Source organism: Lates calcarifer, linkage group LG9 (assembly GCF_001640805.2).
Source record: "Lates calcarifer isolate ASB-BC8 linkage group LG9, TLL_Latcal_v3, whole genome shotgun sequence".
NCBI classification, from domain to species: Eukaryota; Metazoa; Chordata; class Actinopteri; family Centropomidae; genus Lates; species Lates calcarifer.
Window position 1 is genome coordinate 17385117 of NC_066841.1, and position 26382 is coordinate 17411498.

General features: G+C 37.6%; 2 protein-coding genes across 13 annotated transcripts in view; one reads left to right on the forward strand and one right to left on the reverse strand.

Annotated features, from left to right (window-relative positions):
• The window catches only part of LOC108891400 (rhotekin), a 70409-nt gene that overhangs the window by 12659 nt on the left and 31368 nt on the right, over window positions 1-26382 (forward strand). For 2 of the 12 annotated variants that reach the window (XM_051073005.1, XM_051073015.1), the window contains 11 exons: window positions 1119-1318; window positions 1753-1799; window positions 1889-1942; window positions 2219-2336; window positions 2471-2692; window positions 2801-2895; window positions 3052-3152; window positions 3260-3388; window positions 4100-4262; window positions 9399-9497; window positions 11337-11424. In XM_051073005.1, the coding sequence (XP_050928962.1) occupies window positions 1119-1318; window positions 1753-1799; window positions 1889-1942; window positions 2219-2336; window positions 2471-2692; window positions 2801-2895; window positions 3052-3152; window positions 3260-3388; window positions 4100-4262; window positions 9399-9497; window positions 11337-11424 (1316 nt within the window). The other 10 variants (XM_051073014.1, XM_051073016.1, XM_051073012.1 and 7 more) reach the window with 10 other exon arrangements.
• LOC108891399 (protein dead ringer homolog) lies at window positions 19062-22256 on the reverse strand. The gene is made up of 6 exons (XM_018688526.2): window positions 22103-22256; window positions 21213-21369; window positions 20472-20524; window positions 19962-20059; window positions 19713-19869; window positions 19062-19564 (listed from the first exon to the last, which is right to left on the reverse strand). Exons 1-6 carry the CDS (start codon window positions 22112-22114, stop codon window positions 19070-19072), a joined length of 972 nt encoding a protein of 323 aa, XP_018544042.1. The 5' UTR covers window positions 22115-22256; the 3' UTR covers window positions 19062-19069.

Here is a 26382-nt window from a genome sequence, read left to right on the forward strand (position 1 = left end):
AGGCTGTGTTCATCATATGAAAATTTACTGTTGGAAGTCATAAAAGGTTCACTTGAGGTTTATCTCACACTCACTCAGTAATGTATAATCATAAAAAAGGCAACACTGTCTTATTGTTTTTGTGTCTAACCAACTCACCTGAAATTAGATCAGTCTCTGACAGTGGGACTGTATCCAGGGATTACTGTGATGGACTAATTTAACTCAGGGTGGTAAACACCCAGTCACCGCATGAGTTCTGTGTTCTGCCTAACAGGCCTGGGTCAGTGCAGAAACAGTGTGACTGAAAGTTACAAAGCTGATTATAGTGACTACCACTTGACGTCATGGGGTAGTCTTATTTATTACTGTATATCATTGGGCAACTGGGAAATGGAATTACTAATAACATTCCCTCACATTATGGCACATTATATTACTAGGCTAAGGGTCTTCAGCCATCCTATCAGCTCTAGGAGACTGTACAGACACAGTGGTACTTTGGGCTAAATGCCAATAATGCTAACATGCTCACAGTCACTTAAGATGTTGATGTTCTACAGGTATGTTTACCACGTATGCCATCTCAGTTAAGTGTGTCAGCATGCTAATTAGCACTTAACACAAAGTAAAGCTGAGGCTAATTTGATTTAGTTTTGCACATATTTGATCATCAACCATAATTGGTCAAGGTAAAAAGTTTTATCCTGAGGGGAACATGAGTGTTTGTATCAAATTCCAGGGCAATCTATCCAATAGTTGTCACAACATTTTGCTAAAAACAATATATCAAACTTTTAGTAGTGCTAAAACAAAATTCAGGGGATCTCCAAAAAAGTATAAAGGTCCTCTGGGGACCAGATATACAGATATACACACTTGTTGAAATATTTCAGTGTGGACTAAAGTGTTGGACCAGTTGATCATCATCCCTTGGGCTATGCTGCTAGCTTGGCTAAAAGTGCAGAATACTCATGCTGTGATTGTTTGACTCTTGGTTCCTGGAAGGCAGATAATTCTCAGTGCCATCCGCCAAAAACACTCTGAGCTGTTTGTCTCTCTTTCTGTTTAGTCAAATCTGTATGACTAAACAGAAATACATAACTAAAATGTTCTTTTTTTTCTCTAATCTTGGGTAGGACAAAGAAGTGCTGAAGCAGATTGAGAGGGAAGTTCGAATGCGGGAGGGTGCCAGTAAGCTATTGGCAGCCTGTTCCCAGAGAGAGCAGGCCCTGGAGGCCTCAAAGAGCCTGCTTACCTGCAATGCCCGCATTCTGGCCTTGCTCAGCCAACTCCAGAGGATGAGGAAAGCTCAAATCCTAAAGAGGATGGGGCGCAGGTCAGAGGGAGTGCAAGGATATATTGTATGCATGGGTAAATTGATTATAGATGACTGGAGAGGGATTTTAAAGGAATCTTATGTGGTTATATTGCAGAAAGTAAGTCCGAGGAAAGTGTTTGTGGACATACCTGTTACCAGCCACTAGAGGTCAGACTAGATAGCTTTTAAACACATAGGCTATAATTACATTTGCTACATTTAACACTTAAATGAATTCCAGTACAACACAACTTTGTATCTTTGTCAAACATAAAATGTTAAGTTTTATTGAGACTGTGTGACAATAACAGTTGGTTCAACTGTAAGCTATTCTACTTGGGGGTGTAATTTGTAGTGTTGTACTGTTTTGCATTAGTGTTGCTGTTGTTTTGTCCGTCCCCTGTACATATTCTACTGTTTGTATGTATGATGTTCTATGTCTTTGACTGCAGGCCATCTGAAGATATAGTGGCATGCACTGGAAAGGTTGCCCTATCAGGTGAGTTTTAACAAAACAGCTTGCTACAAATTTATGGAAATACCTGAAACTGGTTTTCATGTCTCCTAACTATGGTTTATACTCTGTAGACCTGCGAATCCCACTCATGTGGAAAGACTCAGAGTATTTCAAAAACAAAGGAGGTAAGTTAGAAGAGTGTGGCCAAGGGAACTGATTAATATGAATGTCTCAAGATGTCTCTGAGATTATATTGATCAAAGGAGAAATATTAGCACTGACAACCTTTTTAATCTAATCATAATGCCAAGTCCCTTTTGCTTGATATGAAAGTTTGTATAAAATTGTTATCTAAACCCTGACTTCCGTGAGTGAATATTATTAAAGGAAGGAAAAAAAAAAAAACAAATATGGAGGTTTTTGGGATCAATTACAGTTTGCACTCTTATTTTTGCTTGCAGAGCTGCATCGCTGTGCTGTGTTCTGCCTGCTTCAGTGTGGTACAGAGATCTATGACACTGATCTGGTGATAGTAGACAGGACTTTAACTGACATCTGTTTTGAAGACACCATCATATTGTATGTTACCTATATTGAAAGATTTTTAGAGACTCAGTTTTGGCCATTTCAACTTTAAAGGGATTTTATACATCCTTGTATAATGTATATGTGTGTGTGTGTGTGTGTGTGTGTGTGTGTGTATGTTTGCGCAGTAATGAGGTAGGTCCAGAGTTTCAGCTTTGTGTTGAACTGTACAGCAGTTGTGCGGTCGAGGATTTCTCCCCAGGGGTTCTAGGACCCAGGAGAGCGAGCTCCTCTGGGAAAAAGATCCGTGCTGCCTTTGAGTCTGCAGCTGTTTGTGGATCTGTTTCCACTGGAGGAGAAGCAGAACATGGAAATGTGTCCCCGTCTTTGTCCCCTGATCTGTCTACACTGTGAGGATGACAGTTCTCCCTGAGACACACAATAAAAGGGAATATTTCATGGCTGAGTTTCACTTAGAAAAAGTCGCATTGATTTTGCCCAATGCTTTCTGTCTGAAGGGGGCCAAAGTATAACCTGCTGGCTCACACAACACTGAGAATCGAAAACGTGCAGGAAGGTTTCAAGACACATGATCTGTCTCTAGCAGCAGCAGGTGAGTTATAAATCCTCACCTCGCCTCCTCTCACCTTCATGTCTCCTCTCCTTTCCTTTCCTCCTCCCTCCTATCCTCTATTGTCTCTTTCAATTATTTTTTCTCCTCTCCTCTCCTCTCCTCTCTAAAGTGAACGTTTAATCTCTTGTTTTCCAGAGGACAGTCCATTCTGGTTGCCTCTATATGGAAATATGTGCTGTCGCGTCGTTGCTCAGCCTCTGTGTATGATTCAGCCAGTCATAAGTGGTCAACTCAAGGTTAAGATGCCCAGATTTTCATATTTTGCCACACCTTGTGATGTGTGTGTTTTTTTTTTAATCACATTATCATTCACTGTATTACTTTGCCCCCTGCTCTCATTCAGCTTGGAGAGGACCTTAATTGCCAGGAAAATGTCTATGGAGTCCTCAGGGGGCAAAGTCTTCTCTGCTATCAGAGTCAAGAAGACCTGGAGTCTGAGGACAAACCATTACTTGTAATCCCCATCAAAAAGGTTGGTTCTAAACGAGCAAAGCTTCATGAATAAAAAGATGGAATCATTTACGGTTTTGTCCGTGTTGATTACAATAACAAGCTGAGGCCACCAGAGTGCACTGGTGAATTAATGAACAATTTCCTAAGAGAGGGAGCCCATTGTAATGGTGAGCATCTGAAGATTTTTCTCATGCACTTTAAACCAGATTAATTTATGTTACACTGTTAGACTTGTTATATATATAGATATTTATATTTATATATATAGTTCTTTAACCCTAGACTAAATGATTCCCTAAAGCATTTGAAGTACTCTATGACCATCACACTACACAAATGAAGACAATCACTGCAGTCTTACACCTTAATTACTTTAAACTTACAGTAGTGAAAGTAATCTCTTTCAAGAGATACCTGTGTATAAGAATAAACATTAAACATGCAGTTTAATCATAGACTGACATGCAGAAAATTCACACATACAAGTTAGACATTAGATTCACATTAAGAAAAGTAATTACACGCGGAACTGGGTGTAAAAGGATGTTTTTATCAGTAGCAGATTTACTATGAGCTTCTGTTGAACTGCAGGTAAAGCTGTTGGATTATTTTATGAATAGACATGTAAGCTATTTATATTTCACTTGGCTTACTATAGTGCCATGGCATGTTACTAGGACAACATTTTTTCACTTTGATACTTTGCATATGTGTGTATTTTTTCTATTAGGATACCCTTGTCTGTGCTTTCAAGAGAGATCCTGACAATTCTCAGAGTATATACATCAGCACACAGAGTCAAGGAGAGGATGTAGCCTACACCCTGACCATGCATACGCCTGAAGACATGCAGTACTGGACTAAGGCCCTCTGGCAGCACATCTATAACATGAGTAAGGGCTGAATGAACAACAACAACACAAATGTTTGCTATTTTAACACCCAAGAGCACTGACACAGTCCTGTCTCTACTGCATGCTTCCAGCAAAGCTGCTTAGCCTACATTTTTGCAGGGCAGGTTTGAGGTTTCTGTGTGAAAAATTATCTGGTTGTTTTGTTTGTCCCTATTTTTCTTTCTGAAATCATGTGTGAATTTAGGCCATGGGCCAAGGAAGATTGTTTTAGTGTCACCAGTAATTAGAATGTACTTTGGCAAACCTTAATCTGAGTTATACCAACAAGCACAGGGTGTGCGCACAAAAGAACTACCACCTTTCATTTACTCAAAAGCACTTAGAGTTCATACTTCTGCCAAGGTTGGACAACCTTTTAAATGTGTAATTACAATTACATGCCAGTTTTAATCTATCTTTGTTTTGGATCTGCATCAAAATACACAAACAATTTACAGTAAAATAGTTAATAATATGAGTTCACAGATAAGCACTTTGATGTACATCTACACCCAAAACTAATGACGTCTTCTGCTCTTGGTCTGTGGCCTGATTTTCCACCAGATTTTACTGTAAGCAAGTCTTTAGAATACTGTGATAATAAACAAAAAAACAGACAGAGGAAAAACTACCAGGGCTGAAAATATTAAGATTGATAACGTAGGCTGTACAAGTCCCCCTGTAAGTCAGAGAATTATTTTCAACTTCATGGTTATTTATCAGTGTCAGGATTAAACCATTGAAAGAGTAGTTCTACATTTTTTGAAACTACATGTGTATTTGCTTTAATGACCAGGTTTAGATGAGCAGATTGATAACACTTTCATATTTGCCTGTCAAATATGAAGCAACAGCTTCATAACAACAGCTGATTAGCTTAGCTTAGCATAAACACTGGAAACCGGGGGAACTTCTAGTATGGCCTAAAATATCAAAATCTGCCTATGATTTGCTAAAGCTCACTAAGTAGCCAGGTACTGCAAATTTTGATGTTTTGCTGTGAAAGATGAAGCTGTTGTAACACCACTGTGTTACAACACACCTATATTCCCTTTATAGTCATAGTACCACTTACTGGCAACAGGAAATGACTATTTCTATACTTTGATGTCCTCCTGCCACATTGACCAGACCCACCTCAAATCTAGTCAGAAAATCAGGACTTGAAAATGCTTTATTGTTAAAATTGTGAGTTTACATGGTGTAGCCCTGACAGTGTGATGAATTTCAATATTTTGCCAAGAAAGAGGAAGATGTTGGTTAAAGGCAAGGGATGCTGGAAAACTTGGACAATATTATGATAATTGTACAATAAGTGTAAAATTGAGTTTTTGAGTTGATGTGTTGTGGGCTTTTTTTGACGGGTCACAGTAACATCCTGTGACACTTGTCATCCCTGTGAGGTTGCCAGGCAACAAGTGGAGACTCCAGGAAATCACTGGCATTGCTTGGAAAGAGTCAGGCATATAATGTGTTTGTTACTATGCCTTAAAGGTGCTACTAGGCTGACGCAGGCTAGCTGTATCCCTGATTCCAGTTTTTTATGCCAAGCTAATCTAATCGACTGCTAGCTGTGGCTTCATATTTATCACACAGATATGAGGGTGCCATCAGTCTTCTCTTCCCAAATTGGTGATGTCTAACATACAGTAGGACTAACGAGATGCTTCAGTATCCCAAAAGAAAAATATATAGCCTGAGAATACCTTAAAGCTGCCTCTAACTTTTTCAGAATAAAATACTCATTTTTAATTTGTAGGATGTAGACTTAAGAATCACCTGTTTTGAATTCTCCATTTTTGGATCCACTGTGATATGCAACACATAGCAGACAGCACATGTTTGTCTGATGTCATCACATGTGCAACAGACTGCTGTTTCACATTGTGACCTGTTGTCTAAGGCATCACTTGTGCTGAATTATTACACAGGGCTTTAACTGTTCCATGTCAACAGATGAAGCTGAATATAGACATCTAAACTTAATTTGTCTCAGTCTTGAGTTTTCTGTATTTTCATCTAAAGTGGTTTGGCAAGACCCCACTGCAAGTAATACTGTTACATGAAGGATGTTTTTTTGCTACTTCAGTTACAAAACAAAACTGTGCAGTGTTTTAATCATAACTGTATTTAAAGGTGAAGGAGGAAGAAACTGCACTTGATTTGTCTGACACTCAGGCAAGTTGCCATATCTTGGTAAAGGTTAGAGGTGATGTATATCAGACATTGTACATGTGTTTTGGGAAGATACAAACTATACAGTGACTGTTGATACCTGCAAGACAGCATTCTCTGATGACGTTTGTAGCATCCGTGAAATCCGCATGCCGTTTTTATGAATACAGTGTCACAAAGAAAATATTTCTCTTTGTCATACTGAGATCATGTTTATTGGTCTGCACTTCCTCATCTGGTGTTCAGCATTTAATCTACCTCCGCCCTTTCTTCTCAGGGTTGTAAACAAGTTAACAGACACATTGATGTGCATTGTGAAACAGTAGTGTGGTGTTAAATGATTTAAACTCTGATGTCAGACTCCTTTGTGTTGGAATTTGAATATACAGTGTTTATGACTTGGCACCAGGGCTGAGAGCTTACAGACAACGTAAGATACATGATGTCTTATGATGTTGGAGAATAGAAGCAGTTTTACACAGAGCAAACTGAGGGTAATGGGGAGAGGTGTTTCCAACTTTGATTATGATGACACCTGCACATAATCTTGACATTTCAGCCAGAGACAATTTGGCACATACTTGTCTCCCAACAATCAGACATTTGACACTCCTCTAATTTTGTATATTGTAACTAATGCTAAAAGTCACAGGGGTCACTTTCATATAGTAGTAGATTTAGTTACAATACGGCAGCAGTTAAATTTAGTTTTACTTTTTCTACAAACTTGATTCAACTCCCACCACATTTTGTGAAAAATGGTGAATCCACCTCATAAGAAAACACCCAGAAAATAAGCTAACACAAATGCCACTGCGGTGTTGTAACAAGCAGCTTTACATGCTGGCAAATAATCCCTAGCAACATGTCTTGCTGTACATGTTTTACCTACATTAGGGGAGTGGAAGTGCAAACTGATTGCTTTTTGGCCACTTGAGGGAAACAGAGACAAGTTCTGAAAACACTGACATGTCATCAGTTGATATACCAAACCTGTTAGCACAGAGTTATTTATTTACAAAGCAGGTATGGGGTTACATAGCTTTCATTTGGATCCTGTTTCTGCCTGATGACTGTTAAGTCTAATATTCACTTTCCTTTTATAACAACTCCTCAGGGAAATATCTAGCTTTTTAGTTGCTAACTACACCACTGCTCACTATCTAGTCTCTTGGTTGGTGGTTGGTCTGTTGTTTCATGCTGAGCGGGTAGTGATCAGTGTGTTTACTGGAGTTTTTTTTCTGTTGCTGTTGTAAAATGATCCTGATGAGAGTGTGCCTGTAAAACAGTAAAACAGTAAAACAGTGGGCTGTACAACCAAAACAATGAGCCGAAAGACATTAAAACTGCACTAATAATTAATTGTTGGTTCATCACCACAAACAGAACCTCATACCTAAAGTAATAACAGTTTTCATTGCACTGATTCATGGAGCTGCAACACCCAGTCTCTTTTAAAAATAGTACATACTTATATGATGATGGTCAAATTCAATGCAGTGATACAGGGATTTGGACATGAATTAAGGTGCAACAATGTTAGTCACACTACTGAGGCATGTTGGGTCCTGTACCCAAGAGCCATTATCACAGTTTTTAATTGCTCCACCATACAGCAGTCAAAAAGGTCACCATAGGAGCAGACATGCTGACATGCTTTTCACATTTAGGAAAGAAGGTATGGGACATGTTGAGTTATGGAATTTCTGTTAAATTGGCAATAATAGAGGAGCATTTCTCATTGGGCATACTTATGAAAAACAGATCAGAGGACGAGACAGTTCTCTCAAGTGCCTACTATAGTGCAAATGATAATTACAGCCTTATGCATCCACAGTTTAATGCAGACAGTGCATCAATGCGTCACCCTGCCCCATTAAATCATACAGTCCTATTATCTCTTTAATGGGAAATATTTCATACTGGAACCTAAACAGGAACTTGTTTAGGTCATGCGGATGTTATGATCAGAGAAAAAATTTGTTTGACATTGGTTTCAGATGTCTCAGTGTCATCAGACAAGCTGATTTGATTGAGTAAGCCAACAGTATGAATCAAAAAGGCTTGTAGGTAATTAGTTTTCACTGTGCACATACACACTCCCTCACACACACACACCTACACAATAATAAACCAGATCTTTGTCTCAGGCTTGTAAGAGGAGAAGTTCACTTTTTAATTCTTATTGTGGACCAAATTTAACTTTTACTTTAACTCTTGTAGTACCCTTCTTCCAAACGAGTGAGTGAGGGAAAGAGAGACTAGACGGTTTGCATTTCTTTCATATTTTTTTTTCATTCTAAGGCACTCGGGGTGTGTCTAATAATTAAATACCGTGCACCTTAGGGCTATTATTGTTAACATATTTATGCCTCCATGAATTTCTGAGAATTAGAATGAATCTTTGACAAGGAAGTTTTGCAGGGAGCAATTGCATTTTATGCAATCATTTTTGTGGTAAAAATAGATACAGAATGTGTTTCCAAAATCCTTCTTATTTGCTCTTCTGTGCACATTTCATTTTACTTTGGAGGGAAATCATCTCTATGTTCATAGTGCAAATGCAGTTTATTGAAGTGACAGTAATATTCTTCTAGCATTTCCACAAATGAAAAGAATGTGAGACAGTTTTGTGAAGTCTTGTGAAGTCAAGGAATTTATTCAGTGCAATTCACTGACACCAGCACAAGGCAAACAAAAATATTTAATATGTCGTGAGAACATTAAGAGTTTTGTTTGAATACATGGAATATGACAGGTATGATATCACCTCTATAGGTAATATTGTGGAATCTCAGGCTGACTTATTGTAAGTAATAAGGTGCTGTCAGCATGCATTCCATTGTAAACACAATTTGACAGCTTAATTGCTGAGAGACAGAAGGCAACCATATATTACTTGCTGGCAAAAGCTTTGCATTTCATCTGCTGTGGAATCAGTTCTTATACTACTTGTTGCAGGCCAGTGGAAGCAGTGTTGTGATCACCTCATGAAGATTGAAATGCCAAGCCCCAGGAGATCCATCGCAGTGAAGCAGGGATCGCTATACCATGAAATAGGTACTGTAACACAAGCAGAGTGACACCTGCATTATATACTTACACTGATACCTCCTGGTGATGTCAGTCAAACAACGTTTTGGTTACTTTTCACATGAATCTGCACTTACACTGCATAAATGATCAGTTAAAACTACAATAACAGATTTTTCACTTGGCTCTAGCGAAAAAAGCAGTAAACACAGCATAATATTACTTTTCAAGTCAATAGATTTATATATATATTATATTTATATAATATTTACTAACAAGTCCTCCTCAATCTGAACTAATATAGGTTGTTTGACCCTACCCTGAAATAGCTCCACTACAGCAGCTGCAATGGTTGCAATGATAAACACGTGGAGTGTATACGTGACAATACACCATACCTTTATCATCAGGGCTACAATCATAAACACATGGAATGTACCCACAGCTATGCACTGCACATTTGTGGCCAATAATAAAAATGTTGTTAACCTTATGGAGTGATAACAGCTTTGTTAGGCTCAGTAAACAAACCTATAATAATACTGTGAATTGATGGAGACCACCTAACAATAAAATTTATGGGTTGTAAAAATTTTTTGACACATACAACCTGTTTGTTTACAACCGGCTTGTTTTCTATAGGAGGATTGGAGGTCTCATTTGCACACAGCAGGTACTGCGCCACACTAGCATTCATTTGCTGTTGTGTTTGCATCTACCTGATGCATATAAGTCTAATATTCACCCTCTTAATAGCTTTATTTTGGTCTTCACCAACTCCTGAAGAAACTCTGTAGAGCCTCAGCTTAAATGCTCCACTTTGTTCACTTGCTGAGTTTGGCTGTCTGCAGTTAGGTGCTGGACAATGTAATGTGAATTTTTGGAAAATGGCTAGCTACTGTGGCAGAAAACTACTCTATTAGACCTGCAAGAGGGAATTAAAACACAAAGTTGTGGGCTGGTAAACCTCAGTAATGGTGTGAAAGAAGCTACCTCCTTAGAACTTGGGAGGAAATGCAGAGTTGATTTCTGTAATTTTTCTGTGGGTTCATCACGACTCACGACCCCTTTCACATACAAGTAATACAAGTAATAACATGATCCACTGTTTAACTTTAACCATAGCCATTTTAATGCAGTAATCACACATCCACACAATGAAGCAAGTTTCATGAGTCTGCCAATTGATTTTCATATAATCAAACTTTAACATGACATGTGGTTATGGAGTTAAAACTCACAAATTTGCTTATCCATGGATATATGACAGCGTCATGGTCAGCTTACACTGAAGCATCTGTCACTCTGTGCCGGGCATTATAACAATATGATGAGACATAAAACGTAATGCCTCATTTCAGCAGGCTTTATCTTCATCTGCAGAATCTGGAGTGACGCCTAGCCTGAAAGTCGACAGACGGGTTTGAACAAATCACAGGATCTGAAAGAGATAAATGACTCTGCCCAACAATGACCTGAGACAACAATCCAGACTCTGTTGACGTGAACACCTGCTAACAAAAATATGTCAGTCATGCTGATCAGAAAATATACAGCTATACTCTATAGCAGCAACCAAGTAGAACAAATATGTTAACACCTAACACCTAATATGTGGGTGTGTTGTTTAAATAACTTTTTTTTTTTAAAGAGCATTCCAGTCATTCAGACAGCATGAGAAACAAAACCTCTCAGAAGGAAGAGAGCACAAAATAGTGCAGTAGAGGAAATACAACTGTTTCTCTGAAATCCCCATCATCCTCTCACAAAGGGAGATGTTTGAAATATTTGATGTGTTTGTAACTGTAGAATAAAATGATTAAAATCCTCTTCCTGTTTGTCTTTTTTTTCCTCTTCTTTTTAAAGTAACACCCACCTCTTCAAGAGAGGGTCTTGTGGTTCCAGATTTATCTGTAGAGATCCGGACCTTGCTGTCTTCTTACTACAAGGAAAGGTATGCTTTCTGTCACAGAACACATTCCTCTCACCATTTTTACATTTTACCTCTGCAGGATTCTTAGCAACATGATTTACTTTCTCCTGGTGAATTACATACAAAAATCTTACCTAATACTCATCATGACACACATAATTACTTGTTTGTTGTGACAGTCTAACAAGGACTGCATTGAAGCTAGGAGCGGTGTAACACTAAATGGGACACGCTACTGACTCCGAGGCATGAAAATGAAAACAGTGTCTACAACGGACTTGTTCAGATGAACAAAAATGTCTGTCCGAAATTCACCATCTTGCACTGACAAAAAGAGTTGAGTGAAGAAGCAAAGTCCCGCCCTCATACTTAAGATAACCGGGAATATTTTTGCAATGCTCTTTTCTGTCAGTATTTCAGCCAGAATGTCTCAGCAAAGGCGATAGATATGTAAGTGATACATTCTCAGAAATATCTGACAGTTTTGTGAGATCTTGTCAGTCTTTATAAACAGTATTGCATAATCCATGCTGTTTCAGTCTGTTTTATATTAGGAGTTGCATGGTAGTAGTGGTAACTGCATAGTGAAATTACATCACAGTCACAGTGGAATTGCCGTGGGAGGTGCATTGTTCATAGTGTGCGGTTCTGGAGTGAGTCAGGCTTTATTAACAAGTTGTAATTATATATTAGAGTAGAATTTCTTGTTTGGTCAGTTCATTCACGACTACAGAAAAAGCAATAACAAACAACAGCATCTTTAATGCACCCACTGAGGTCAGCCCGTACATGACTTAAGCTGACATCAGAGCTAAGCAAGATAAATACAGCTTTGACTTAAATGCATCATTTTCCTCTTACACAATGTGGACTATGTCATTGAACACTAGCTGATAATTTGACTTCTGAGAATGGCAAACATGGTACATAATGCACCCGATTGTCAAATGCTACAGATACTGTTCAGGAGTGTGATGGTTTGTGTACAGAGAAAAGCCAGACGTTGGTCAAAAGATGTCCTGGAGAACAGGTTGTGCTGGAGACTTTGATAGTTGATATATGTGAAGTAACAAGCTAAGAAGATGACTGGGTCCAGCTTTTACAATGCTGGCTTTGTGTAACTATGAATGCTTTGTGTATATTTGCAGTTGGGGATGGTTTTTTTTTTTTTTTTTCCAATATCCTAGTAATGAGTCAGACCTCTGTATTGTATAAGTAACTATACAGCTAGTGGCAGTAGGTTGGGCACCAACTAAACGCTAGTACATAGCTGTGAACTCGTAATCTTACATCTTACAATTGAAGAATATGCCTAAGTTTGATGTTTTTAACAATAACACCAAGATATGATGAAATCTGCGCATGCAGATTTTCTGGGGAAATGATGGCCAGTCAGAGTTTAGCTTTGCGGATGTAGAATCTTTTGCATGTGGTAGACAATTAACCAGGCAGGACAGATCAGAGCTTTGGTGGAAGATTATCTGAGTATCATTCATGTAACAATGAAAAGGAACACCATATCTGTCTATTATGTGGCCTAGGGGCAGTGTATTACATACATATACAATATGTATTTCATTACAAATTAGAGAATACATGCCCTTAGATGTTATTTGTAATGTATTCCATGTGAGTACTCAGATTGAGTAACATATTTTAAATACTTTGGATTACTGCAGAATCGGCTTACATTACTATTGCATGTAGCAGTGTGAATGAATGTGGCATTCGTTCAATACTGTGAGATAAAGTAGACTGAACCCAGGTGATGTTCTATCTGGCAAGAAGGCTCAATTTCTAATTTACCTTTTATTTTCCAGCTCTATGTTGGAGCGCATGAAAAATAATTACCTTGTCTATTTTCCCACAGCATGAAATGGGGGCAAAAGATATAAATAGCAAATAGTGTAAATCTGCAGTGCGACACAAAGTGAGGAAGCTAGTTTGCAAAAAGTTACCAAAAAGTTGTAGTTGTGTAGTGTATAGAAATAATTGGCCAAAAAATAAAGTACACATTGCATGTTTTAAATTGGTAACTTGGTGGTTTGTATGTTATCTGCTTAGCAAGATAGCTACTATGATAACAGGCTGATGCTGCAGTCACTGTTTATCAGAATACCACAATATTAAAAAGTGGCACTTAAGCCTAGTAAAATGATAACGCAGCAGTCTCCAGCATCTGCATTCACTATGAGGTCATCTGTGACTCTTGTGATTTATTCCCAAAACCTGCCTGAAATTTTATTTTAATACTGTTGTCTGACAGGGCTTTCAGAGGCTATAATGAGACTGACTTTTCTAAAACTTTGGCAGTAATCCAAGGAAGACTGGAAACTATTCTGAAGCTGTAGACAGAGGAGTCAGGCAGTGGATTTTAGAGAAGAGGCTGGACACAGGCATTAGAGAAGGAAATGTTCTCTACACTGAGGAAACTGGGAGCAATCAGACTCCCTAACAAAAATTTAGAGGGCATGACATCAAGTGGACTAAAGCGGGGTTTCAAGTGAAGCAGTGTCCATTAGTTTTGCAGAAACTGGGGTGAAATGGCTTTAAATGGGATGAATGGGGCAGGAGAGGTCTATGGAGGAAACAGGATTGGATTGTTGGAGGTGAAACCATCCAAATTTAGTGGTTTTAAAAAGTGATCAACAATATTAAAAAGAGTTTTGGGATAATGCTTGTGTTAGCAGTAATTAAATCTGAAAAAGATTTCACTGTTGCAGTCTCAAAAAGCTTATTATATGATGTCAACAGTATCTTTATCTGTTGATAGTGTACCTTGAATCTAGTGTTTTTCCACTGACGCTCCACCCTTCTGCACTGTCTTGTGGCTGTAAGGAAAGGAAGATGAGTCAGAGTTGATTTACTAACTGTCAGTTATCTGTTATCCCTCTGAGAGGGTTTAAATGTACTTATGCAGAGGAAACACAAGTAGTTACAATGATTTTAAATTGGGTATTCAGTTGCTAATAAGAATTTCTGATAGTACAAACAGCCTAATTGTGCTGTAAAATTTGTAAACCCCACACCCCACACATTTAAAAACAAGCGTTAAACGTGAAATACATTTCGTGCCAGTGTAATCCATCATGTCCTCATAGCAGTGATGAGGCAAATTATGTTTGGAGAATGTTCTGGGAAGTCAAGGAACTATATCCTCATACCAACCAGTGCTTCGATAAGAAATTGGCAACCTTACAGTTTGAGCTGTGGTTTTGAGATGAGCGTGAATAGTTTCAACTGTCAGGAGGTGTGATGTTTTTACCAACTGGAATTCTAACTGGGGTGTGTGCATGTGTGTCATGGAGAAGCTATTTCCATGTCAATATACCTGCCTTCTAGTTAATTTCACACAGCTCATTAGATACCAAAACATAAATTGATGGCAAGTGATAAAGTATTTAACAACACCGGCATCTTTTTTTTAAATAACCTTGCAACACAGTTTTCTCTGTTTTTATTTTTCACAGTTATTGATGACCCTGCCACAGTTGCACTGGAGGAGTGAGAAACTGTTCTATGTGGTTACCATGCCTTGGTCAAGGAAACGAGCATAGACATGATAAATGGTGCTATTTCAAACTCTGCAGAGGACACATCCAAACTTAGTGTAGCATCAGTTATTTCTCATTCCTCTACCTCTCCTCCATGAATCCTAACTGTTTACCCAGCCCGTAATATAAGTAGAAAAAGGAATGAAAAATGAGGAGTGTATCTGAAATCCCAACCTAGAACTGACTGTATGTACATTATAAAATCCAATCTAACTGTACCATTGTCTAGTAATATTGTACATTTAAAGAGACAAACACAACAACCAAATGCCCTCGAATAATAATTTTGTATATTGATATGATGAAAATGAAATTAGATCTCAAGTGTATGATTGAACCACCAAAAAACCTGCAATCACTTTGAAATTTGATTGTTATTTAATACAGGGACTAATTGTAGACATCACTTACTTAGTATTTGATGCTTCCTTACACTGTTAGTCTTAAAAGTTTGTTCAAATTGTTAATGTAGTAATACATATCTATATTTTTAGTCATGATAAATCCAACTATTTCCTCCTTTTCATGCCATGCTTTTATACTTTCATACTAAAACCATAGAAGCACTTTGGCCTGCTTGGATCTTTCTGCTTAATCACGAGGCATATAGTCAAAGAGGACATCCGTCTTCAGACTGACTGACTGCTCTGAGCTTCCACCAGCATGTTCATGCTGACATGATGATGGGAATGGACCATCTTGTAACCACACCTATGTAGCTTCCTGGGGTTTTTCTGACACAAAGAGCTACCTCCCTGCAACTTGTAGCAAGATGGAGCAATTAAAAGTCAGTAATCACAACCAAGATGTTTTGTTTCTGAACTAGTTCAGATTCAGTCCAAAAGTAACACACTGCTTGGGTTCAGTTTTCATGTGTGTAGACAGATGGCAAAAAGCAAATAAACTGTTTCAATATGTTAAGACCATACATTTGGAAAAGCTGAAGGGATTTGAACTCTTTCAAAATATACTGTTAAGTAATTTTTGTTGTATCTTAGTTATTTAAAAAGTTATTTAAAGGAGCTGCTTGTAAGTTTTGCTATCTCTATATAGCATTAACTGATGTCTACTTACCAGTCTAGAGGAAATGTTGCGAGTTCAGTTCCAAGAGCTGTCTCCAGCAGTGGACAGCAACGGCTTCTAGTTCTATCACTTGTTTAGCATGCTAATCAGCTAGCCCTGGCCTGTCTCGTTTCTATCTGATATAGACTAACTGTAATGTCCAGACTGCCCTGAAAATGTAGTGCTGCTCAGAGGGTGTATTTTGTATTATAAATGCACAACATGATCTCATGGCATCGTGTACAAATACCATGCCACTTACAACACTTTGTACACATTTCTCTGCATTTTTAGCTTCTCACATGTCATTTTATGCCTTTAGGGTTAGGGGTTAAAAATGTGACGTAAAATTACACCAAAATTTTAAAAACAGTGTAGAAATGACATGCAACATGACTTGGCATGTTATTGATACACTAATGCAATGATGGCTGAAACTCTAAGCAAGTGACCACTACCACCTGCTCAGAGCAAGAAACCACATTCAGTGACAGAGAAAACTTACTAATAGCCCCTTTAAAATTACTGATAACTCCATGAATAGATATAATACTGCATAAGTGCTACTTAAAGTTTGAGAAATATTATCCTGAAATTGTATTAAGGTCTTGGTATTTCTAATAATTATAACAATGTTCTCATATGGTAACCAACAAAGTACAATGTCTGACTATTCTAACTTTGCAGGGAAATATGTACAACATGCAAGCTCCAAATTATGAAAGGCCTGAGAGAGCACTTCCCAATAATGAATAAAGATCTGATGCCTACACTGAGAACAGCAAATCCCTCTCAGTGACTTGTTGAACTAAAATGCTTTTGTGTAACTCGAAACAAAAGTGTTTCGTGCTTTTGATAGCCAAATAGCACCGGAAATTTGAAAACATGACCAACACCAGGCACCCCCTGAATTACACAGTAACCTGATACAGAGCGACTGTAAAATTCTTCATTCAGTCATTTTTTTCCAAGCTTTTTGAAACCTCACTGATGAATTTAATGGAATGAAAAGCAGGTAAACAGGTGAGCAAAACAAATGAAAAAAGAAAAAGTGGAATCAGTTCAAAAGCCGATGGCTTAGTCAGGATGTTCCCTTTGTTAATGGTTTTAAGGCCCTATTCATAGGAAATATATTTTTAGGACAGAGAAACATAGTAGTTATCGCAGGACCTTTGTAATGTTAATAATCAATTTGCACGCTATAATCGCTGTCAGTGAAGGGTGTGTCATGTTCATGTTGTTGTCACACCTGAAAGCTCCATACATCACACTTTGGATCTGAGAATACTAAACACAGCAATAACAATAACATAATAGTAGTCTGCACATTGAACCTTCAAAAATGCAGTTACGACAGTTACAAATAAAGACAAAGCTCACTGCTGGCCAACTGACGTATCCTCTTAACTGACTTAACAGATAGTTTCCAGTTTCAAAATATACTGTTAAGTCATTTTCCAGTCACTTTCCAGTTTCCAGGTTTTCATACAGACCAGATGAAGCAAATATGAGTTTTGAATGTGAAAAGTTGAGAAGCAAAGTGTCTCTAGGAAACTAAATATTTACCAATGAATCTATGAATGTTATATAATATTGTTTACTGTACATTTCACAAGTGAAAAAAAGACACATACCTGTGCAGCTTTTATGACGCAGGTGTGTGCAGCCTGTTAAAAAATGAAACAAGCTGTTGTGGTAATAGTTACCACACCTCTTCCTAATTATAGCTTGATATATTTAGCCACTATACCTCACAACAAGGCCTAAAAATGCAGCAATGGTTGTTACAGCTCTTCCAAACATATGACATAACTCTCGAACAGGAGAAATTGATAAAAGTAATTAATTGTTTGAATGAATTCGTGTAAGAATACTGTAAGAATACTCAGTCTGAAATGATGACAACAGGATCATTCAGTCAACAAATGAAACATTTACTTTTATTTATGTGAATTTATTTTGATTTACATTATAATTAGGATAAAAAGTTTAAAATGCATTAAATGCAAATAAGACATTTTTGTATAAAAAAAAACACTTCAAAAGGTCAACAGTGCACATTGTCTTTAAATCAAGCTCAGCTCCTGGTGAATTATTATTATTATTATTTATATTTTTTATAAATTCAAAGATATCTAATTTTGATTGAACAGGAAGATGTGATATATGAAAAAGCAGTGTAATATGAGATAGCTTTAACATGGTGTTGGAGTGAGAGTGCAAATATCTGAACTGATCTTCATGATGAACTTGAGATGATTTTCTTCAGCTTCATCACCTCTTCAGTGGTAAGGTGCAACAGAGAAGTGGATCCAGAATTCACCATTAGCACAGCTGACGGCTCCGTCTCTGACCTCTCCTTCCCCGGCTTGGGTGTGTCTTCATTGTAGGATTTAGAGGCTGTAAAGTCTTGCAGAACTGTGAGGGGGCTAGAGTCAGTTTTCACTTGGATGTGGGTGTCTTTGTCATAGGCATCCCAGCAATTTAGGTGTTTGGGGCTGTACGACTTAATAATATCCTGCTCATCAACTGGATACACATCCTGGCTGGATGCGTTTCTCAGAATGCCACCTGAAGGCAAGGGCTTGTAGCTGGTGAAATGATTTCGGCTTGTTCGGTGGTGATTACCAGTTGTCTGGATGGTTGGTGTGGCGTTTGGCACATCCCTCTCCCTCAGCCTTAGATCCTCAGCAGCTGGGCTCCAGTTTTGGGGAGTCATGTGAAATGACTCCCTTTGTCCAGAGTGTTTCTCCTGAGTAGGAAGATTATGTAGCTGCTTAGCCGAGGGCCCATATAGCTTGAGCCAGCTGTGAAACACAGACAACGGTATCTTAATTTCCATCTTGCCTCCATTGTCTTGAGACAGACTAGGCAGAATAGGACTCAAATCGAACCCCCTTACTTCTGGACTGCCCTCCCTATCCCCTCTTGGATGAGTTGTAAAGTCTGTTTTTGGAGAGTTAGGTTTTTGTGCGTTCACTGTGGCGCCTTCATCTGTTCTCAGAGCAGAGTCATGTGTGGGGCTGCTTGACGCTGTTATGGCTTTGACATCAATGACATATGTCTCCCTCTCTTTCATAGGATATGAATACTGGTGTGACCTCATCATCCTGTGTCTCACATTCTCCATCTCTCACCACCTGTTGGCAATGAGGAGAGTACAGAGGGGAGGGTTTATTCAAAAACTTTGGGTTCTTGCTGGGTGGAGGTGGGGCGAAAGATGAGGCAGGGCTTCTGTTGGTCTCCAGGCTTGATGCTTTGACGCTGAGGTTCAGGGGCTCTGTCAACCCAGTTGAGGTCTTGTACTGTTCTGCCAGGTGGCGCAAGTGCTCCAGTGGCTCCTTAACCCTGTGCATTGGGTTCGGATGAGATGGGTGGACAGCAAACTGGGGCTCGGGGGCAGGGGGGCTATGTGATGTCAACAGGGAGGAGGAGATGGGGACATATGTGGGCAGAACTGGGTGGCTAGGGTGATAGTAGTGAGGGAAGTGGAGCTGCAGAGGGAAGATGTTCCCATGTGGATCTGACTGGAGGTTATGAGGGCTCTGTTGGGAAAATACATGTTCTGTCAGTGGTTGTAAATCAGAAAATCAAAATATATATATAGCCAGTTCAGTGTGGAATTATTCACTTATGGAAAATATTAATTTATTTTATCTTGTTATTTCTGTATGAGTGTAAATTGAGACCAACCTGGTGCACTGGTATTGACAGCAGTTTGCGTTTGGCCGGTCTCTGACCATCATCGTCATCTTTGTTGTAGTTGGCAAACTGGAAGTGCTTTGGGTGATGTGGAGGCAAGGTGTTTGGTAATATGCCTTTAAGGTGGCATTCATATGGCAGAAGCAGCCTGAATAAATAACACATGGATCAGATTAATATAAAGAAAACAAACTAACCACTTTTATCTTGACAAAAATGTGCATGCATTGTTGAACTCACTTCTCGTAGTGTCTACGGGTGCAGGTGGCTGCACTTGTGCTTCGAGGATTTCCTCCAAGCCTGTTATAAACTTGCTTCCACAGCTGCTGAGCAGTGACCTGGAGGATGCAAAATATCACATATTCATAAGTGGCTAATTATGCATTATTTATTATATAAATATTATTATGTTCATTATATTTGATAATTAGTTTTATTTTATGTTTGTTTATATGGAGACAAGTATATAGCAACAGCATTTATAGCCTGAGCTACATACTGTCTTTGTATAATAAAGATGGATATAAGAAGTGTTTTAAATCAGTCACTTTATTGCCTCATAACAATGACTTTTCCCTATGGTTATTAAAGAGAACATTATAAGGAGTATTAGGGTTAGAATTGGTATTAACAACAGTGACTAAATGAATAATATTTTTTATTGTTATCAAAATTAAGTGTACTTTAAAGAATACATTGAATATTACTACTACTGATCATACTTGTGGTAAATCAGAAATATTTGATTACCTGGTGGTATCCACCCAAATCTCTGACGGTCTTGAACATCACAAATAAATCAACTGAAAAAAGAGGGAAAATACACAATCAATCAATCGATCACAATCACACAATAAAATACACTTCAGTGTTGGAATTTAGGGTTAGTAGAATTTTGAACCTGCTTTTGAATCTGCTGATTGTTTTTTCAGTTAATCGGTCATTTATTTGTCAGAAAATAATGAAGAATGCCCATCACTATTAATCACAGACATGCTCATATTGTTTGTTTTGTATCACTAGCAGTCCAAACTCAAAAGTTATAAGACACAAAACTTAGCAAATCTTCATATTTCAAAAACTTAGACAGCAGCAATTAGACCTACAGATTCATTTTCTGTCATTTAACTAATCAATCATTTTAACTGATTACTTAAATACATTGTATTACTAATTTATTTCCATATACTTAGCTGTACATTAGTAAAGAAACAGTGAATCTTGTGCTTCTCTTTAGACCTGTTTAACCTCACTGACTTATTGCTCGGTTTATCATTCTAAAATGCGTGGTGTGGACAAGTAAGTTAAAATCCACACAGCTTAATTTTTCAATAATATGTTGGAACAAGCAGACACAAACTATTTATAAATATTATTTAGCTATTATATAAAATGTTTAAATTCTTTTTGGTACATAAAACAAGTATACTGAACGCAGCTTGTCCACACTCCAGGTTTAAAATGTGATAAAATTAGTAATAATCATAGTACTTTGTTTGAAGCCCAGATGTGGGATCCTCTCTATCGGCGTATCTCTCTTCTTCATGAAAAGGTAGAGATCTTTGAGGAATTGGTCCTCCGTAAACTCCTCCACCAGCTCTTTGGTTTTCTCCTTGTGGGTCTTTCCGTGTGCCATTTCCATGTGTGTCTGAGAACACAATTAACAAAATGGAAAATTATTCAACCGACCATCATGGCAAAATTTTAATATTCATATTTCAAATGATCATATCACTGTTTTCTTTTTGACAAATCTGACATGATCTAGTTAAGTAAACATACTCTGGTGATACAATGCCTCACTGTTATGAGGTTCTATCATCTTGACTGATGATTGTGAAACATGTCAAAGTTTTGTCCATTTATCAACTTATCAAGTTTACACAAGTTTGTATTTGTCACTGTGGAGTTAACATTGTCCCTTGAGGCAACATACATCAAAATGGCATCTACGGACTCTTTCACTCCCTGTTTTCTATTGTTTTATAATACTGTCATAATTTGAACTAACTAAGACTTAGAACATATGTTTTATTCAAAATGTATTTTTGCTAATTGTTCCATTTTTTTTTTAGAATTTCCTTACTATCATGTTACTTTAATTTAATTATCATTAGTTACTATTATTAAGTTGCTTTATCATCATCATAAATCAAAAATAAAACAGTTTACTCCTCTGATTTTCCTTTTTCAGAATAAGAGTTAGAAGAGAGCAATTGCACTTAAATGCATGTTAAACAAAAATGACTGGTGACAGCCACACAATAACTAAACAACAAAAGTGACCAGATATTGATGAAACATACAGGGCCTTAAATCCTGGCATCATTTTTAAAAAGAAAATCTAATTAATGGATTGTATCTAAAATACTGTTGCTCACCTGTGTTTCCATAGAGAGAATAAGGATGAATCATATTATCTCATTGGTAATGGTAAGAAAACAAGCTACTGCACTGTACAGGTTGCTGTTCCTTCCAGTGAAGTAAGAAAGACTTGAAATCCCTGCTGCCAGTTATCAATGTTGTGTCGAAACTTACTGGGGGGTGGGGGGTGTTCACTCTAACGTCTTCCTGCTAAGATCTCTATCGTCGGACCAGTTCAACCTGCTCTGGAGCATGTGCCAGAAAAACGATGCACTGAGAGAAATTGGCAGAATAACAAGGAAACCAGTGGACACAGCCATGTAACAAAGAGTACTGTTTGAATATTGTCAGTTTTACAAACTCACTGTCACTGAGAGAGAAATAGGAGCCCCTAGAATGCAGTCACTTTTCATCATTAGGAGATGATGAATATCTTTAATATTATTGTGGGTGTTAAATTTAGCATTGTAATGCTCTCATACATGTCAAAAGTATACATTTCTGGAATGTATCTCAACACACTGAGCAAGGTAATTAGTGGAAACAGGGAATGTCTAATTTTGACAGCTGTCTAATAATACTGAGTTTTTTGGACACATTGCATAGATGATAGAGATACCTGTTTTTTGGTCCATTGTTTTAAAGTTTGAATTTCACAGATGTTGTAAGGTACTGATATGTAAGTGTTTTTTTTTCAGTTATCAGCTATCAGTAACTACGTAATGAGTCTAGCATTCTGAACTCAGTAGCTGGTTAACGTCAATCATACTTCCCTGAGAAGAGAAGTATCTCATAAATGTTTGATGGCTATCTAATTGTACCCAGTGGTTGGGACATATTGCATTAGAGCAGTAAGGATGGATCTTTTTTGGAACTCAGTGTTTTAGTTTGAATGCATCTTTCAAAACAATACCAACGTCATACAAAGCTGAACAGATAGAACAGATTTCTGAAAGTTTTACATTCATGACACAACACTGCGTGTTGTATTTACTGTCAGATTTGGCCCAAACAACGCTATCAAAGTACACTAATGTTTTATTTTTCTTTTTTCTGGAGATGTTTTTTTTTCAACGTCCATTTAGTACCACCTGGAATATACTGGATACCAAAATCACAGTTATAATAACGAAAGATTATCTCCAGCACGTGTTTGTACAACACTCATTAAACAGAAATAGTCTTAACAGATATTCAAGATAAGTCAGATCATAACTCAGATAAGTTTTTATAAGTCTTTTGTCACAGAAGTATGACCGTATAATTATAATAACTGAATAGAGAAAAGTTTTATCCTGGTTAGAATTAAATGAACAGTCTAGTACTCATATGTTGTGCCCATCTTATTGAAGTCAGTCTTCAGAGGGGGCAGTGATTTATTGGGATACGGCTACATCACTAATGATAATACAACTTTTCTTTAGCAAAACTATCAAAATAGTCCCAAACATAGCCCAAATTCTTAAATGATATACAATTAAAGGTAATCCAGAAAATCTAGTTAAAGGAAAACTGAAACATGACGATGGTGCTTTAAAATTCCCAAAGGTAATTAAATACCTTAAACCAGGAACTACTGCTGAATTTTTGCTGAAAGATGATTGTGCTTTCTCTTCTCAGAATTAATCCTTGGATGCAGTGGTGTGTTTTTATAGGAATACCATTTGTCTACAATGGAGGTTGAAGGCTATCTTCAGACAGTGTACTGTTCATTTTGAAGGACTTGTCTGGGTGTGGCACTGCCCCTATCAAAACACAGAACATGATGTAAGTGTGCTCACTGTGTTACACTTGTCAGAGTACCAACATAGAAACCTGACATGGCTTCTGGAGGAAAGATAAATGGGTGAAAGTTACAGTATTAATCCTCTTAAGCTTCGGATTACTGGTATTCTATGTTGTGAAATGCCTCCTGCCATATACATGCTAAAACAGCACAGCAGCACATTAACCTTCCTATGAACAATAGGGAATATTTATATATGGTAGAAGTTGAATAATGATGCATGTAGCTCATAGGCCATTGGTTTTGCACGAAAGAAACTGTTCTATGTGTCACTGCTGTCAAGTAAAGAGGTCAGGCAGGTAAAGAGAGAAAACATCAATGGATTCCAGCCCAGAAAAAATAGACTATAGTGTCGGTAGGGAAAAGAGCTAATGGGAATCTGTTGACAACTATTCCAAAATGCACCTAGGCAAGCTGAAACTTTGGAAGATATCCACTTGGTCTGTTTCCAGTCAGATTACTGAAGCCTTATGTTATCTTCAGATAAACTTTCAAATATAGATTTTGTCCTCCATTATTAACACAGAAACTGATTTGGACTTGGATCTCTTAAAGGCCTCTAGGAAAAGAAGGAATAATTACATCAAGCAAAACCTGTTGTTGTTGTCATACGGGTATGTGACAGTGGTGAACCTATCCTTTAGGATATGATGTGCAGTGCCAATCCCTGTATATATTAAAACTGTCTTTGTTTAGGACTGACAGTAATATGACAGGACTGTTTCTCCCTCTTATTACTGTCAATCCCACAAATCATTCTGCAGCTTTATATGTGCAAGGTGGGGCTAGATGGGGTTATGACATCATCAAGATATTACAATAGCCTCATCATAGCCAGATGAGGCTAAATGACCAGACCTTTGACGTACAATGTACTGCCCGATTTGCTTTATTCAGCTGCTCCATGCTCAATTTGCACAAGCCACATGTGTTGTCATACGTCAACGATTCTGTATGCTAATATAGCTGTGTGATAACATACGTCCTTTCAACATCAAAACACCAGCCACAAAGGTTAATTCTGAGTCAGCAGACTTGTACAGTTATTATTAGTTATTATTAGCTGAGTAGCCAAACAACACCTCACACAAGCGAGGCATTTTCATTCTTTTTTTCCTTTTGGATTTTCTGTCTTTTTGTTGCGAAGTGAGCAGTGTCTTTGTTATTCTGCTTTTAGGTTGCTCTTGACTAGTCCTATCAAAGTCTGACTATTATTTCAATTTATTGTTATTGTTAGTATGTGATACACACACTTTTATTCATCAGAAGTGTCAGAATTTGACTTTCAAATGCCACATGTTCACATGTAGGCATATTTACAACTAATTCTTTGGCCCCCCCCTAAAAAAGTTTAAACAAAAAATCTTCCTTTGCTTAGCCATTTTTTAGGTCATTGTTTTGGTTCCCATGACAGACAGTGATAGCTAGTATAAAACCACACCCAGCACATTAATTCATACACCATGCCAAAATGTCAGCGAGTATTTACCATTTGATTGAGTATTTGACAGCCGGATATTTTTCTCAGTACTTGGCAGATCCACCCAGGGTTACAATGGTAATCACTATTGAACTTCCAGTGTAAATATACAGTATGTACCATAAATATGTCCAATTTGAATAAGATTGATTTAAAGCAAGATGAACCTTTAGACACACTTGCCTTCTCACAAAAGACAAGTTGATTCCATAATTCCATTGCAAGATCTCTATGTCAAGTTTAGGAAAACACTTCGTTGAATTGTCCTCTTCAGTTCAATGCAATTTAAGCAGATCTGCTGAATGAAAGGACACCTTCAGGTTTACTGACCAAAGAGGAATTTCTTGTAATAATAGTGCACTTATTGTCAGATAAAATATAAGACTCAACCAAGAATAACAGATGTAACAATCATATTTTATTTGTTTTGTTAGAAAAGTACATGGCATGAAAACACTAAAAGCTGACTTCAGAGAAATAAGACAACACACATATACAAGACAGTTTAGATCAATCTCACTTTCCACATATTTAACACAGACATCTCTATAGCAAGAGGTGGATGCAAGTGTTCTTTGCAAATTAGATGCAAATAAGACTGATACATCCCACTGCTAGATGCATTTCAAACAAAAAGATTTCCTTTGTTCTAATAAATAAGCTTCAGTAGCAGACTAAACTCTTCCAGAATAAGATAACTTCAGAGGAATATTCACAGTGAATTAATAATAAACGCAACATTTTCTCATAGATACATATGCTGCATATGCAGATACATATGTTGCAAAAAATGTAACCTGCATCCATCAGAGCCAACCATTAAGAAATACTTTAATTCATCCAGGCTCAACTGAATCTCATGTGGAGACATGTTGTCTTGTCACAGCAGGAAAAGATCAGGTATATACTAATTGCATTAATGATAGCTTCTCTGGAATTGGCACACCTAAATACAATTTATACTCAATATTATTATTATTACAGCTACTATTACAGCTACAACACTATAGCAGTGAAACAGGTTTGTTGCA